Raw genomic sequence first — 17,295 nt, 5'->3', positions numbered from 1 at the left:
GGCCCTACCTGTACCTCTGCTTCACAGACTGCTTCTCCGTGGACTTGCACACGTGGCCCGCGTAGTACAACGGGAAGAACAGAAAGTTCCAGTTGGTGGCGAACCAGGTAAGGGTGAAGGGTGCATCGAAGGTACGGAAGGTGAGTTTGGCAAGCTGGGCGGCACCTGCCCACGAGGCGCAGACGCACGACACCACCGCCACGCCCCAGAAGGTCTTCTGCAGCTGCCCCCGTGAGCAGGTCCAGCGCCGGCGGCTCGTCCTCCCGCCAGCCTCCGATCCCACCGATGCCGGGGCCTCCGCCGGGCCCGGGGGCTCCCGGGGGCGCTCCTCCCCTGAGGAAGAGAAGGCGCGTTAGCCTGGCTGTAGAGGCCAGAGGGTCATGGTCAGACACTGGGGGACTGGGAGATGGGGTGCAGGACAGCTTACTGGCCAGGCCGCCAGGGGACACTGCTGCCAAAGGCTTCTTCGCAGGTTCCTACCCTCTAAAGCCTGGCCCTCCAGTGTGGGTGGCAGGCTGGGCAGCATTAGCACATCCTACCCCCTTCCCCTCAGTTCACCCCCTACCTCTCAGACCCCAGTTTGTGGGACTTGTGGGACAGAAAGTCAAGCCCCATCCTAGACCCTTGAGCCAGAACCCAATTTTAACAGGTGACCTGCATGCTTGGGTTTGGGAAACGCTTCTCTGGAACACACAATAGCAGGAATCACCCCAGTCTTATTTCCGTCAACTCCAGTGTGTAGCGCGCCACTGGGTGGTGGGCAGCGCTAGCGGCTGGGGGCTCGCACCAGAGAGGGGCAGGCCTTGACCTCTGAAACGTCCAGTGCCTCCACGGGACTCTTTCCTGCCTGTTAGTGAGAGGTGCAGATGCCAAGATCCTCCTCTGATTCTGCGTGTTCAGCAAACACAGACTCCCTGCCCCTCCTTCCCACCTGTTTCAACCAGCTTCCTGTGGATGGCCTCCAGACCCACTTCCAAGCTTTACTTAAAAACCCCAGCCCGCTGCAGCTCTTGTGTGAGAGGGCACAGCCAGGGATGCTCCATTACAGAGCTGTGTCACTTTGGGAAACCAAGCATCAGCCCCAGGCCGGGATCTGCCTTGGGTGTCCATGGGCCATGAGAAGGTGAAAGGCGTTATTTTCCACTGTTCGCTTTTCATTTGAGATTGTGTGTGTGCCGGTCAGCTGGAAATTTAAACAGAGCTGTAGTTTGTGCCGCCAGGGGCAGAGTTTGGATTTCCAGAAGGCAGCAGCAGTCTTGCTTTTCTTTTGTGCTTCTGGCACATAGCTGAAAGGGGCACACAGGGGCTCAGAGGCCCTTCACTACAGGGTACAGGAGGAAATGAGTGCCAACTACAGTGGGCTCAAAGTATTCTCTGCATACTGTTTAAGCTTGTGGTCATTTAAAACACTTGAATACTGAACCAAATTTTGCATACTTTCTGACAAGGCAAAATCCTGGCTCAGCCTAGGCCAGCACACAGAGCCCTCTGTTGGCATGTGAGCCAAGTTGTCCCAGCATTGCCCCAGCAACGGAGCACTCAGGTTTAATTGCAGTGTTGGCACTTTGTGATAAATAAGTTTGGAGTTTGGGTGCTCAGTCTCCAAAAGATTCGCCATCAGTGGTCTAGACTGTGACACTGCCTTTAGGCAATGCTGCTGTGGACTGCAGGCCCTGGTTATCTCTTCTATAGCCCAAGATAACCCTAAGCATGGCTGGCAGTGAAGGAATGAAACAAACTCTGTTTGACACCATCTCTACTGTGTCAAACACGTGATTGTTAATATGCAATCTCCCTCTTACTTTCCGTGTGTACCCATCCTTGTTTGAAAGCTGAGTTTTGGGCCTCCCTTTGAGCTTATGACACACCATTTGTCCCTGCAGGCAAGGAGAGCCTTTTGCCTTGTGCCCCCCCACCAGGCCTTCTGACTTTGCTCACAGTGATTTCCACAACTTAAAATGAATTCAATTCCAGACAGAAGCACCCACTTTTTGATGTACACACAGATTTCCTGGCAGTTTTACTTGGCTGCTGCAGCCTTTCATTACTGGGGTAAGGGGGGTGGGTAGGGAGATTCCTTACTATTCAAATCTCTGCCATGAGCACCCATGGAAAGATGACTGGAGATGAAGACAAAGCCCACGCAGAAATAAAATGCACCTTTACAATAATAACTTCCAACTTTAGGGTGGACTCCAGAGCAGGCTGCAGAAATTCAGGCTTGTGGCATGCTTTTTCACTTACTTGTTTCGTTTTAGCAAATCAAGCGTTACAACTTCAGGAACCAAGCAATGATGCTGCAAAGCTTTTATAACAAAGGAGAAAATCACCGAATCATGTAATTTTATGTTGCTAAAATGCTTCTATGGATTTGGATTTAAAAAGTTATTCTCTAATTTTGGGACCTCTCTGGATTCTCTAGCCAAAGAATAGTAATCATACACAAATAAATAAGACACTCAAACTAAATTCAGTATGCTATAATTTAAAACTAACATCATGTAAGATAGAGCCATGTTTTCCAAAGTATAATGAGGTAATAGGCATTTATAAGCAAAAAGGGTTCCATGATTGAGTAAGTTTGGAAAATATTAAATAGAGCTCACAGGTTCCTTTGCTGTAGGAATATCCAGGACCAATGGAATTTGTAAATTTTCAAGAAGTTGCTATAGAATGCACACTTGCCATATTATTTACATGTGTAACACCCATGGTAAGGACTAGCATAGCCTGGAACACATTTTGGGGAACACTAGGCCCATGGAGAATAACAGGCAAAGAAATCTCTTTCATTGCATAAGTCCCATTTTACTGCATCGAGCGCCTCATCATAATAGTCACTTAACAATTTTATTACCTCCCTCACTTCTAATACTTCCAGATATCTCCTACCTCACATAAATGAAAAGTATTCTTTATAAATCTGTTACAAAAGCCCTGAGTAGCAAGAAGGAAAAGTGATCTACAATAATCCTAGCACTTGGAGATGTCACTGCTGACATCATGCTGCTGTACTTTCTCCAGGCTTTTGTCTTTGGAGCACACACTCCAGTTCCCAACAGATCTGTGCCCCTGCCACACAGCACAACTGGGATTGCATTGTTTTTTCATCCTGTGTTTGTTTCTCCTGAGACATGACGCTGTGTCCAGTGAGCCTTTGGGGGGTGTTTCTGTTGCCCAGGAAAGCCCTGTGAGGCATCTGCCCTGTGTCAGAGCTTTGGGTGGCCTATGAACAAGTGTGAAGCATGATCACTGTTCATCAGGAGCTTTGGGGATGATGAAACAGAGCTATGAAAGAATTACAAAATGTTTAAATGAAAATGAGGAGACTTTTGACTGTAACTCTAACAGGAATTCTGAAGGCAGCATGACTTGTGTGTGCTAGGTTATCAGTGACAATAATCGGAAAAGACTGGGCTGAGCCTTGCAGAATGAAAAGACTCTAATTAAAAAAAGAGCAAGGTCTAAGGTCATGGTTATATGCAACCAGCCCAGGGGCAGTGAGAAAGGTAATGAGATCTGAAGTCTACTGCCTAATTCACCTCCCATCCTGGTGATGGTCATTCTGGAGCAGGAGAAACTGCCAGGTTTGCTGAGGGGACAGGAACAAGCCCAGAGTTCAGTTGATCCTCCTATAGGAAGTGCAAGGAACAGGATCAAATTTAGGAATAACTGTGGAGAGACACAAATGTGGTTAGCAGATATGCTTGTTCTCCAGTAATTGAAATGCAGAAAATGCTTCTCATACTATGTGCCATTTCAGGATCATTATCAATGGACTGTCCCATTTATGCCCAAACAGGTTTCAGACAAAAAGATATGATGAGGAGAGTGTCCCTTCCTGAAAACCTTTCAAATCTTCAAATACAGGAAATTTCTATTGACTCTTACTACCCACCCCCAACTGCAGGTCAAATGATGCCTGTTTGATTTCACTCCTTTATTAGAGATGAAAGAGCCAGCGCCTTAAAGAAATCAATACTGAATTAAGCTGCTTGCTGGTTCCTTTGACCATTAATACATGGCCAGAAGTACTGCACCCTCTCTCTGCTAGCAAGTCCTCTTTTGGGATCTTCTTGTACCCTACATTCTACTCTTGTACTGCAGCCAGCAGTTCAGGGAACAATGCAAAGTAGATGACATACTGTGGCCCAATATTTGTGTGACAGATGCTATAATTGTAGTTTCCAAGCATCTCCCTGTAGCTGTGGCACCTCTACAAGTTCAGTTTGTGAGGCAGGCGACGGAACCACTGAGCTAAATCTCCAGCCCTGCAAGTTCAGTTTGTGCTCTTTAATCCATCCCAAAATGCTAGTGCTGTAGGGATTTCCATTGAGCAATTTGGAGGAAGATGTGTGTGTGCGTGCGTGCATGTGTGTGTAGAAGAGCATTCACTTGTGCACAGTGGATACTCCCATGGTGCAGTGAGATGTTCCCATACCTGTGCTCCAGCATCCTCCTCAGCTTTGTCTGAGTTCTGAGGGCTTTCCAGGCAAGTTTCTGAATGTGAACATCTGTCCTACCTCCTGCTCAATCACATTTCTGCCTGTCTCTTGCCAGGGATGGCTAAGGGATCCATACTCTAGTCAGCAGAGGCAGTACCTAGAACAACATCTGCTCAGCAGAAGGAGACTCTGGGCCACAACAAGTGACCTGGAGATCTTGCTTAGCCACTTGCCCATTCAGGGACCAAGGCAAGTCCTTCATCCATGAGCTGTCCACTGCTTTTTCCCTGAGAAAATGATGAACTGTGTGCTTTTTATGTTTATTTAGTGAAAGTCATTTCTTCAATGAGAAAACAAGAATTGGAAAATCATTTGCTATCTGCTAAAGTTTCCATAAAATGACTCTCTTGCACTTCCATAGAACATGAATGTTTCTTGACGAGCTCCACTCAGAACAAACAGACTCTGGCTGATGCCCTCTGTGGAAATGTCTCCAGGGACAGTCCTGTCCTTAGGGTAAATAATTGCCGAGTTGAAATCAGATCAGAGACACCACTGGCTGGGACACCCCAAGCCTCTCACAAGCACAGCAGATGTCACTGTGTAGAAAATGGGAGGAGATGGCTTTCACCCGGCATCTATATCCACAAGACCTGTACAAGTACTTCCTTTCAGCTTTATTGAGGTATAATTTTCATACCCTTAAATTACGTCATCTTGTGTCTAGCTCAATGCTTTTAGTAAATTTACAGAATCGTGAAACCATCACTATCAGCAGATTTAGGACAGTTTTGTCGCCCACAGTGAGTCTTCAGGTCTACTTGCAGTTACCCCATTCCTACTCTCTATCCCAATGAACTCTGCGTCTTGTTTTCTGTCTCTATAAATTTGCTTATTCTGCATGTACCATATGAGTTTTCAGACAGTCACATCTGTATTCTTTTAGCATGGTGTCTTTGGAGTTCCTCTTGTTGTAGCACATATCAGCAGCTCGTTTTTGTGACTGAATAGTATTCTACTGGATGGTTACACTATATTTTGCTTATCTATTCATCTATTGATGGACAGAAGAATTGGCTTCCATTTGGAGGTATTGTCAATAATACTGCTATGGGCATTCACATGTAAGTCTTTGTGTGGAGGTATGTGTATTCTTCTGGGTAAAGTAGTTAAATTTTTAGGCTACTCATCCACAAGTCTTTATTGGGTATCTACTTTGGGCCACAAAGTGGACATAATATTTTCCTGGTATAGCTTGCTTAGTACATGCGACAGCATTTAGTGTGTTTATATCTTAGAAGATAAAGTGTCTCTAATTCCATTCAAATAGGACACAGTTTGAAGTGGCACAGGGAACTGGAGTCCTCCTTGCCTTTTTTATTCCTAGACTGACTACAGAAAGACAGGGCTTAATGAACAATTCCCCATTTATTGATCATTACTAGATGCACCAATTCAGGGCTCTTATAAAATGAGGATCTTGGAAGAAAGCTTTTGTTTATGGCTGTTTGCAAATATAACTTATGTCTCCCAAATGCATTCTTGGTTTTATTTCTCTCTTGTACTCATTAAATACTTGATCAATGAATTTTTATGTGATTTTGTCTTCTTTTTAAAGCAATGACATGGAGGAAAGAGAAGAAGGTGACTTGTAGAAGACAGTGTCATGTGTATCAAGCTCATGTGTCCTGACTGTCCGAAAGCAATTCTCATTTCACATATCCTGACCCATATGCCTACTTGCCCTTGCCAGGCCATCTATATGGATGCCTGGGTTAGAAAATACTCCCACTATTCATATATGGCTGAGCCCCCAGCCATGCTCCTAATTAGCACTGGTCTCAGGGGGACAACTGATGGTGGATGCTGGCCCTGGGCAAAACAGGAGGAGAGGCCATAGAGAAATAAAGGGACATCAGATGGTTCAACACCCAGGCTATACACCACTCTGCCAGGGGACACCCTATCGCTTTTCTTCCCCATCATGATGGTCAGTATGATTATTCCCCTTTGCAGAGTGGACCGCAGAGGCCCTAAGAGTCTTATGGCCATAGGTCAGTGAGTGGCTGAGATGCAGTTCTAACCTGGGTCTGACTCAAAAGCATCTATGAGAACGGAGACCTTGATCCTTCTCCCCTTTCAGAGTTGACAAGGTACTGAGGACCTCAGTCTGAGCTGCCCATCATGGAGAAGGACTTTAGGTTTGCAGGAAACAGAACTTGTTGAAGTTGGAAGAGTCTAAGTATAGCTGGGACTCTGGGCTAAGATCTGCTGTTCTGGAATGAGGGTGTTTTGGACAGAATTATTGTACTCCTCTCAAATTCATAGGTTGAAGCCCATTGTGGTTGTATTCGGAGATGGGGCCTCTGTAGAAGCAATTAAGGCTAAGTGAAGCAATAAGGGTGAGGCTCTAATCTGATAGAATTAGGGTTCTTAGAGGATGAGACACCAGAGAACTCATTGGGTCTCACTCCCTCCATGCACATATTCAGAAAGAAGGCAGGTGAGAACACAGTGAGACAGCAGCCTGGTATAAGCCACAGGGGAACCCTCATCAGAAACAGAATTTGCAAGCACTATAATCTTGGATTTCCTGCCTCCAGAACTAGGAGAAAACAACTTTTAAAAAGCTATGCATCCAGCGGTACCCCTGGGCTGATGCAGCAGAGTGGGTGCTGTGCCTATGAAGGTGTGAGGTGCAGACTGAGAGCCATCGCTATGCAGGATGTGGGTGACAAGCTGCAGATGGTGCAGGATTTATTTTGATAATCTATTGGAAGAAATATTGGCATTGGATCAGAAATATTAGATACCATCCCTTGGGAGTCGCTTGAGCCTTTGTTGGGAGGTGATTCTTGGAAGCAGTATGCACACCTAGGAGAAAACAGGGGTACGGCAAAGCCATTTTAAAAACTCAAATTAGTATTTTGCACTGGAAACTTATTTCCTTGGCTAGGATCAAAAGTTGGGAAGTACTTGTAGGCTGCTTTTCAGAGGACAGGACCCTCTAGAAGTGCTACAGGTAGCCCTTTGAGAGCCGGGAAGAGTTGGTCTCCACTCAGCCCACGTTCCTGCCATCATCACCGGCCCAGCCACAGACTCTGTTCTGACATCCACCTCACTCTCATTTCCTTGCAGGTCCTCTCATAACTCCCACATGTCCCAGTGACATCACCTCATACAGTAGATTTAAGGCAATCCTGGAATTACACAGCCCACAGTGAATCCAACTTCTGTTAACTGGCTATTGTGCCGAAGCTTTAAGTAAAGCTGCCTCTGCCTTGGGGAAGAGGTGGCGCCTACTCTTGGAGGAGTAAGGACAGCATGCTTCCATGCTTGCCCTGAAACCTGTGTACTCAAGGGGATCAGTCTTAATCCATATGCCTGGCCTGTCAAAGCCTGTGCAGCCTCGTGTGACTTCACCAGGTTCGTGTTCTGGGCACATCATGGGGTACGTACAGCAGGCGTTCACCAGTTGCAGACCTGGTGATATTTTGGTGCTGGTAACAACTCATACACAAACCGAGACAGATGTACACACTCCTCTTTCTGAGGTTTTTCCTATCAGGCAGTTAGCATCTCTAGCTACCACTTCTGTGTGGCCTGGGATTCGAGCTGCTGGAATGCACATAGCATCGAGGCTTACAAGAGTGCTGATTAAACCAGGCAGGACAGCATGAAACTGTAATCCCAGCTGAGGCAGGAGGATCACTTAGGCCAGCTTGGGGAACGTAGAAAGTCTCATCTCAAAAAACACAAAAGAACTATCCAAAAACAAACAAACTCCAACAACAGCAAAACCCCAAAACAGAACCAGAGGGCAGATGACATAACACAGCCACACACCTCCAGGAGAAAGCCTGCTCCCTGTGGCCTGTGAGTCCTTCAAGAAGGGGACACGGGTCTTCTCCCACGGAGAGTCTGGCACTGCAGTACTGAGAAGCTACTGGGAAGAGGTGACACCTCTGGTCCTCTAATTTTGGTTAGATGGAGTATCAGATGAAAATGAGCAGGAGAATAGAGCAAAACTATAGCTAATGGCATGAGCCATTTCACAATTTCCCCCGAAGAAAACAATACTGTTTTCTAAAATATACTGTCAGTTCTCAGCAAAGTCTTGTGCATCAATAAGGTAGGACTGAACTTGATCAGTCAAGAACCAATGTGGGTTTGGTCTTCAGGTGTCAAACATGGCCTCTCAGGCTTAATCCCCTATTCATAGGTAAACATTCTGTCCCAGAGGAGGTGACATGGCTGAGGTCAACTCTTGGCACCAAGGTTTTAACCCCAGGCAGGGTGCTGAAGTTGCACAGCTTCTCTCAAGGCCTTTTGTGCTTCTCTGTGCCCCCTCATTGTCAGGGGTTCCATCATGCCCAGTGGCTCCCTGCTGCTGAAGATTCATGGAGCAACTTGTGTTCACCTGGTTGGTCTTTCCACTTCCTGCTCAGTTATCAAAACCATCCCCTCAAGTGTACCCATCTGGATGCACACACGCATTCACACATATGGGTAAGTTTGTGCATGCTAGATTCCCTACCATCCCGAGTCTCAGTCCTTCAGAAGGCTGCTGTCTGACCAGGCTAGTGAGGGCTTTAATCAGATAAACCAATCTCTGTTAATGAGTAAGGTACTTAATAGACTCATAAAATGTTTCTACTGAAACAGCCCAGGGAAGATCTATTCTAATCTCCTTTCTTTACAGAAAAAGAAGGCCAGGCTCCCAGGGGTGAGCAACATGTCTGATATATTAATTAGCTAGTCAGCAGCAGGAAGTGAAGCCTGGTGTCCAACATCTCACCCAGCATTCTCCCATGCAAATCTCTTTCCTGAGTTACAAGATATCTCAACCAGTGGAAATATATCACTTGCCAAAAAGGCTTTTAAGAATTAAATTTCATCTTGGCTCTCTCAGCAGAGCTATTCTGAACTCTTTCCCACCCCTTCAAGCCTTCAGTCCCATCCATCATTTTCAGTAGATGATTCTGCGTCCTACGTTACAAAGATCAAAGTCTCCAGCATAAGTCCCTCTATTGACTTCCCTCCTCCATGTCTCCACATCCCTCTGTGTCTGCCCATCATCCTCCCCTGCTCCTTTCCAAGGCTAACCAGCCCCTTCTTCACATCGTGCACCTTCCTCCTATGCCTCTCTCCTCCTCCAAGCCACTGCTATATCAGTCACCTTTCTCTTGGGACTACCTGAGACCTGTTCTGAAATAAGCCTCCTTCCACATTCCATAATGCTTCTTGATTCACCCCAAAGATCACCCTACCCCTTAAGATAGCGTAACTTCCCTTCCATCACTCATACTAAATGCCTGATAAAGTCCTGCATTTGCTTTTCTCCTCATTAGACAACTCACCTCTTCCAATCTGGCTCCCAGACCAGCAACCACTTAAAATTGTTGCTGCAAAATCACACTCTCTTGGCAGAATTTCACACATCATTTTCCATTATTGCTTAGTTCTAAAATGTCCTCTAAAAGTCTCATGTGTCTTGAAGGTCATTGGATCCTGGGGGTGCTATACTTACCAGTGGATTCATTGATTGACAAGTTTGGTAGCTGACTGTGTTGTTAGAAGGTGGGGCCTAGCTGAAGGTGGGTCACTGGAGGTGTGCCATGGAAGGTTGTATTTTTGTCTCTGGCTCCTCCCTCCTCTCTCTTTGCTTCCTGGCTACTAAAGGGTAAGCAGCTTTCTTTAGTCACATCCTTCCATCTTATCCTTTCTACTGGCAGCCTGCCAACGATGGACTGAACCCACTGAAAACTGTGAGCCAAAATAAACCTTTCCTCTTAATTTGCCTGTGTTGGATATTTTGTCCCATTGTTGGGAAAGTGCCAGATACACTCTCCCTTGATTTTCTTCCTACAGTTTCTGTGCTACCATATTATCTGGTCCAGCTATTCAGACTTCTCTTCTTCCTCCTGTATCTCCCTAACATATGGCCACGGTCTGCACTTACCTGTTCATTCTCAACCCTCTGACTTCTCCCTCAGGCCTTGCCACCCCTTTCTCCCCTCTCCTTGCCTGCTGTATACTAAGGCTTCAAACTTGGCATGTCTGAATTTGACCCCATCTCCTCACAGATGGGCTTTCCCTCCCTTCTCTGCTATCATTGCTAGTGCTGTTTCCATTCCCTGAGTTGTTCAGCACCTACTCTCTTCTCAGGCTTCCACTCTACACTACTCTACACTTCCACCCTAATCTGTGGATCTGTCCTCTCTCTTGTCCTTGTCCTCACTGCAGGGTGTGCAATGGTTAGGAGATGGACAAACCACAAAGTGGATTTCTCCCAGAGCCAGTCACCTAACTGCCCCTTACTCAATGTTCTCACCTGCACAGCGGGAACCCCATTAGGACCTACTGCACAGGGATGCTATGAGTGCCAAAGGTGGCAGCCCGAGGTCAAAGGGCTCGTGGCAAGAGGGAAGCAAACCTCAGCACCACAGTTAGGCCAGTAGCCCATGTTTAGACTGCTGTGGTGGCTTCCTGGCATGACCCCTCGTCTCACCAGACCCTCTTCATCAGGAATTCTCAAATGCGTCTTCAATGTGATGCATGCATGTGTGCATGGGCACATGCACCGTGATATACTAGAGTCTAGGATCTGACTCTTATCACATGTGATAGACTTTGGTAGTTTTTATTCTACCCTAAATCCTACATTAAGACATACTCATCGTGGCTGATGAAACAGCCTTCATGCTCTGGTCTAAACACTGTTGCTACGTACAACTGTCATATTTCCCCAGAATCAAGTTTCTCTTCTCTTCTGGCTCCACTTCCTATCTGTGTCAACCCAGTCTGCTGGACTCTGAGATCCTCAGAGTCTGCCTGTGGTATGTGACCATCATCCTCTTCCCTCCACTGCATTCTGGGCAACATAAGCTAGCAGCCACTTGCAGGTGTTCACTGTGTGCCTCCCTTTCCTAGCTCTGCTCCTTTGTCTGTGTGGCTCCTTCTGTCAGGAATGCCATATTCTTACTTCCCACTTCCCACAAGTGACTGCCAAGTGCAAAGGCGACATCCTCCACCATGCCACCCAGACTGTGCTCTCAGAAAAAGCAATGCCAATGCTTGTAGAGTCACTGCCTCATACTTGGTGATGAGAAAGATTCTGAAAAGCATCCTGTGGCCACATCAGGGCTTTTGCAGGAAAGGGTGTCCTGTTAGACTATGTCACGTCTTTGGCAAATAAGAGGTAATGGTGGCAAGAGTATAACACAGGTCTAATGAGTCCTCCTGGAAATGAATCTGCCCCATTTATTTTGCACTTTTTCCATGGAATGAAAAAAATTATATTTTCACAGATGATCTTTATTTGGTTTTCTGATCTTTAATTCATTTCTGACATCCACTTATTTGGATGCTCTGTTGGGTCAGGGCACCCCCCCCTTAAAACTCCTGGCTTATTCTCTTGCACATATTAGCTAATATATTTGATCAATACTAAGTGACTTTTGTCACTGAAGTTTCAGACTTTGGACCAGCCAAAGAGAGAAGTATTTCTGAACACAGAAAATGTTTCTCGGTATGCTTCTCAAGAATCCTTTGAGATTAGGCCAGCAGGGCCGGGTCTCCACATGGATAAAAACTGAACATTTCAGGGCAAATCTTATCCTAGTGATAGAGATGGGTTAGCCACACATGCTTTGGGGACAGCTGAGACCATTAAATTCCCCTGGAGAAAAAGTACTAAGAATGTCACCAACAACCATGCGTCCTCTGTGCTGTGGTACAGATCAGACCACTGAGTCACAGTTCAGTGGGAGCTTTAGGGGGAAACATTTACTGAGCACCTTCAGAGTGCTACACAGTGCTGTAATTCTCTCGCCTTTTCAGTCTTGTGAAGGGCTTCGACATTTGGAGCCAGGCATGTATGCATTTGAAGCAAGCACCTTGCTTTTTAACTATAATCCTGTGGGAATGATTCTCTGAGCCCCATTCTTCTCATCTGTAAAGTGGGATAACAATGCTTGCCCTTCATTTGGGAGGAACAGAGATAAAATAGAGCAATCTCCCGCAGCTTAGTATCTGCAACATGGTAGGCATTTATTAGAAAAAAATTATCTTCATTATCATGGGGAACATATTATCACCTCCGCTTTCATACAAGAGAAATGATTCCCAGAGAGCTTTAGTCATTAGCCAAAATCACCCCGCCAGCATAAAAGAGGGCACTAAACCCCATCCATCTACCTCCAAAGTCTTCACTCTTTCTACACCACTTATGGTGGCCTCTTGGGAAAACTCACTGTGCTGTTCTCAACTATTAATTCCCATTGAATGTCATTTTATTGAACATGAATTAGCTGATTGTGAATACAGATGATCTTAGTAAATGCTACTCTACTAGAGATGTGCTACTGATCAATATTCAGTTTGCTTCTGATAGAGAAGCCAGGAAAAGAACATGAAAACGAGATATGTTGCTAGATATAACAGAAGCCTCAAGCTGGCCAGAAGCCACTTTTTAGGCCTACCCAAGGCTCAGCCCCTTTGTCCTCATGCATCCTGGCCAAGCCTGTGCACATACTGTTCCCTCTCCCTGAAATAGCCTCTCATCCTCTCCATGCCTGACATGCTTTCTCACATCCCCCTAGCCTCAGTGGTGACACCTCCTGCTCAGGAAGGCCGCCTCCTCAGAAGGGCCTCTGCTGTTTAGAAAAGCCTCCTCTCAGAAAAGGATCCTCTCAGAAAGTGAATCCTCTCCAAAAGGGCTCCTCTCAAAGACTGCTGCTCCTTAGAAGAATTCTTTTCCTCGGAAAGTTCTTCTCAGATAGGACTCCTTTTCAGAAAGGCCTCCTCTTAGAAGGCTTTCTCCTCAGCAGGCTTCCTCCTTAGAAGGCCTCCTCCTCAGGAACACCTCCTCAGATTGCTCAATTTTCAGTTTCCCTGTGACACTCTGTTCTCAGCTCTGTACCAGAGCTTTCTACCTTTTATCTGCTAATTTATCTATCTGTACATCTCTTTCCTGCTAGAATAAAATTTCCTTAAAAGACCAAAGCTAACATTGTTCACTGCTGTACTTTCAGGGCCTTGCTAAACTGTCACAGGACACACAGTACAAATGAATGAAGTATTTGTTCAGAGTAAATGAAGTCATCTTGTCCATCTTCCTGTGTTTGAGTTTGACCAAGCACTGCATTTTCTATTTTGGTTTTATATGTAACACATGTGGTGCCTTCTTGCCTCCCCTTAGATGACATAATCTGAAAACTTCCTTGCTGATTAAATTCCATCCCTGAAGCCTGTCTGCCATTCATATACAAGCAGCCACATTATAGGGACCATCTTGTCCTGTGCACCTAACACAAAACTGAAGGATTCAATACTTCCAAAGCAAGCACACAAGATGCAAATCATTTTACAAAAACAGACTAAGAGCCAAACTGCACAAAAAATACTAAGGGAAAAAGCCAGGCAGAGAGACAGAGCTCTATGAGGCAGGTCTTCCCAGGCCCTGACCTGCAGACTCTGGCTGCTCTGCTTATAGGTGACCCACACACAAAGGGACCTGTGCTTTCTCCTGCAGCTGCTACTCTGCAGGTGCTTCTAGACTGGGTCTGACAATGAACTCTGTGATAGCAGCAAGGTTTGCTGAAGGAGCCAATCTGTGACTGGGGGATTGGCTGATAACTATTAAGCACCAGCTTGGTGCCAGGTATGAGTTAGACATCCTCATTCTCCTTACCTCATCTCCTTCCCAACAGTCTGCAGGGGTCTATTATTACTTCTCCTTTACTTTTGAGGAAACCAAAGTTCAGTGTTCGTACTTTACACAAAGTCAAACTGTTTAAGGGGCAGAGTCCAGTCTTGATCCTCCATCTGTCCAATTCTTAGTCCGACCCACTTTTCCAAGACCCACAGACAACATGAATGTGCAAATTCTGGTTAAATAAGCCAAGCCCACAAGGAGGCAGTGGCTGACGTCAGTGTGGAAGGGACACTCAACTTCACCTGGAAGCACCCTAAGGTAATGGAGGGGGGGGTTCCTCATTTCCATCCCCTGAAGGCAACTCCAGCTTGGATGTAGGGATTACCTGTGCCTGGTGTCACTCACTGGTCCCACAGCATCGCTCAGGCCACAGTGGCCAACTCAAGTGGCCTCACAGTGCAGACCCAGCACTCTCCCCATGAGCTCAGGCCTATGCTGCCCACAGTGGGCTGTGGTGCCTGAGGGGACACCCTCAGCTCAGGCTGGAGAGGAGGGCCCACCTGTCTGGCAAGCAGATGGAGGTGGTGACTTCCCAGGAGGACCCCGTGAGTAGGCATACATTCTGGGATTCCCTAAGGGGGACAAACACTCCAACTCTCCCTGCCCTGCTCCCACCGCGTCTGGGCCAGGGCTGGAGGAGGCTTGGAATCACATGCACTCCAGGAGAGGTGGGGTTTTTGCTGATTTCTGGTGTCCAAGACTGATACCGGGTCTTTCCTGAGATGGATAGTGAGATGAGGAGGTGTGACAGCAAGAAAAAAAAGAATCTCTTAGAGAAAAAATGATGAGAAATAAATTGATAAGTACTTGCAAACCAATCTTCTTTAAAAAGCATGGGCTTGGGTCAGGACTCCTCTTGCCTCACCACCTGCTAGCTGTAAGTCTTAGGTCAGTCTCCCCACCTTTCTGGGCCTCCCAGACCTCATCTGGGGCTCTCAGGATGGCCAGCAGCATGCTTCTGTGGACTGTCATGCTTGGAGCACCCAGCTACCTTGCCAGCCTCTGTTTTGACCCCACTGGTCTTCAGACTTACTGCAAAAAACAAGAGCTCACAAGTGGGGTGCAAGGTCGCCGTGCACCCAGAGGCCAGACTCCAGGGGTCAGCAGAGGTCAGCCTCTCTGAGTGCTTGTGCTACTTCCCTCTGCTAGCTCAGGGCAGGTGGCTCCCAGCCCACAGAGGGGGCTGCTCTCCTAGGCTTTTCCTGGCCAGGCCGGTTGAGGAAGTCCCTGTACAGCTGCCTCGGGGGAGGAGTTAAAGAGTGAGCAGAGTCCTTCTCTACTGGAAAGCCAGGTCTCCTTCCAGGCCAGGGGAATGGCAGCTGGATCTGAGTAAGGCATAACCTCCTCCACGGCCCTCTTCTCTCTCTTCCACAACCCCCCGTGTGGTGGGGGCGGTTCCACGCTGAAGGGGGGATGAGGAGGATGGGAACACATTCTGGGGGCCTCTCACATGCCCTCTCACTCCCCTTAAGGCCCGAGAAGGAACCTGTGTACAGGCTGAAGCTGGGATTTTCCCGCACCTGTCAGCCCCGACGTCCTTTCGATGATGGCCAGGGATGGCTTCAGAGCTGGGAGACGTGCCCAGCCTCCACCAGGCTCCAGCAGCCCCTAGGAGCCCGTGGGCAACACCGCGGGCGGTCTGCCCCATGTGGGGCGCAGGGAGGGATGCGCCCAACCCCGGCCACCCGCTGTGCTCAAGAGCCAGGTGGCTCTGGAGCGCGCCAGCCAGTGCCCCGTGGGCAGGCGCGGGTCTCGGGACAGGCGGGGAGGCTGTGGCTGTGGCGGTCCCTCTGCACTGCGGCCCGCGCCCGGCGCCGCCCCATTACCTTCCACTTTGGTGAGGGTCAGGACCGGACTGTTGCAGGCGCTGAGCGGGGCCACCCGGGCCGAGTGCTTCTTCATGGTGAGCTGGCCACCTCCGGAGAGCTGCCGCCGCCTCGCCTCTCGCTACATCCTGGGGCCGGGCGGCGTGCCTCGGGCCAGCGGCCCCGTGGCCTCCTCCTCGCCCCCCGGGCCCTGTCCCCGGCTGCCGCTCGCTCCTGTCAGTCGCCGCGCTCACTGCGGCTACCGCCCCGCCGCGCACATCGTCCCCGGCCGGCCGCGCGGCGCTCCACACACTCTCGCACAGCCTCTGACTCTGGGCTTGCAGCAAACTCCAACGTCACGTACGAGTACACTCCCCACGCCCACCCGGCCCGCTCACCTGCTCCGCCCCCGCCCTGAGCGGCCAGGCCCTCCTTGGCCAGGGCCTTCCCTGGCTCCCAGCCAAGTCCTGACTGAGGCCTCCAGCAACTCCTCCCTGCTGGGGACCAGCTCCTTCAAGAGAGACCCTGAGCTCTCCAGCCTCAGTGTCACAGAAGTGTAGCAAGGGTGGTGTTTGACTTCGAAGGGAGAGGCGACCCCTCCCTGCGCTGTCCTGAGTTGTTTTTCGAGGGGACTCAGATAAAAGCAAATCTCCCTGCAGCTTGCATTGTCTTCTTGAGTCCAGTGGAGCAATATTTTGTCTGGGCCTGTGGACAGACTGATCTGTTTGGGAAAAAGAAAGTCCACAGAAGCAAAGCAAGTGCAAGAAAAAAAAAGGCTTAAGGTGCCTCAGTTCAAGAGACCAAACTCCTGGGAAGAGAGAAAGCTCCCCTTCTGCCCAGGTCCCAGGTCCCAGGTCCCAGGTCCCTGAGGCAGGGTTGCTTTTCAGCTACCACTTGCCCCACTGTGAGCTACTGGCCAATGTGCCTGTCACAAAGCTGTGATTTACCTATTGCATCACTGGCTGTAAGATCCCTGAGTGACCACCCAGTCCAGAGGGGTGTTTATTGTTCATCTTTGATAGTGTATCATGAGAGGGGCCAGCCATTCATCCTGTAAGTAGGATTCAGTGGGCTCCTGCAGTGCCAGAACCCCAAGGCTTCCAATAAATGGAATTTCACACATATGTCCCAAATAGTTCTGGTCCCAGTCCCTACAGGGAATCTTACTCAGTTTCAGAACTAGTCTCAAGGTTGACATTGCATTGTATTGTGTCATTCTAATCCCCAGCAAGGGTAATTCAGTGAAGTGGTACAGGCAGAGAACAATCCTAGAACAGCAGAGCTGTCCTAGCTTGGCCCCCACCAACTATTGCTAGTGACATCCATC

General features: G+C 48.2%; 1 protein-coding gene across 6 annotated transcripts in view; it reads right to left on the bottom strand.

The window, feature by feature from the left end:
* The window catches only part of Slc35f3 (solute carrier family 35 member F3), a 372,969-nt gene that overhangs the window by 111,351 nt on the left and 244,323 nt on the right, over positions 1–17,295 (bottom strand). For 4 of the 6 annotated variants that reach the window (XM_087181905.1, XM_087181906.1, XM_021266402.2 and 1 more), the window contains one exon: positions 9–333. In XM_087181905.1, coding sequence (XP_087038031.1) covers positions 9–333 — 325 coding nt within the window. Of the gene's footprint in view, positions 1–8; positions 334–15,989; positions 16,344–17,295 lie in introns of those variants that run through there. The other 2 variants (XM_004854635.4, XM_087181904.1) reach the window with 2 other exon arrangements.

This window comes from Heterocephalus glaber, unplaced genomic scaffold, assembly GCF_053883595.1.
Source record: "Heterocephalus glaber isolate CG9 unplaced genomic scaffold, H.glaber_assembly_v1.0 deba00001472, whole genome shotgun sequence".
Classification (NCBI taxonomy): Eukaryota; Metazoa; Chordata; class Mammalia; order Rodentia; family Bathyergidae; genus Heterocephalus; species Heterocephalus glaber.
This window is presented reverse-complemented; position numbering and strand designations above follow the sequence as displayed.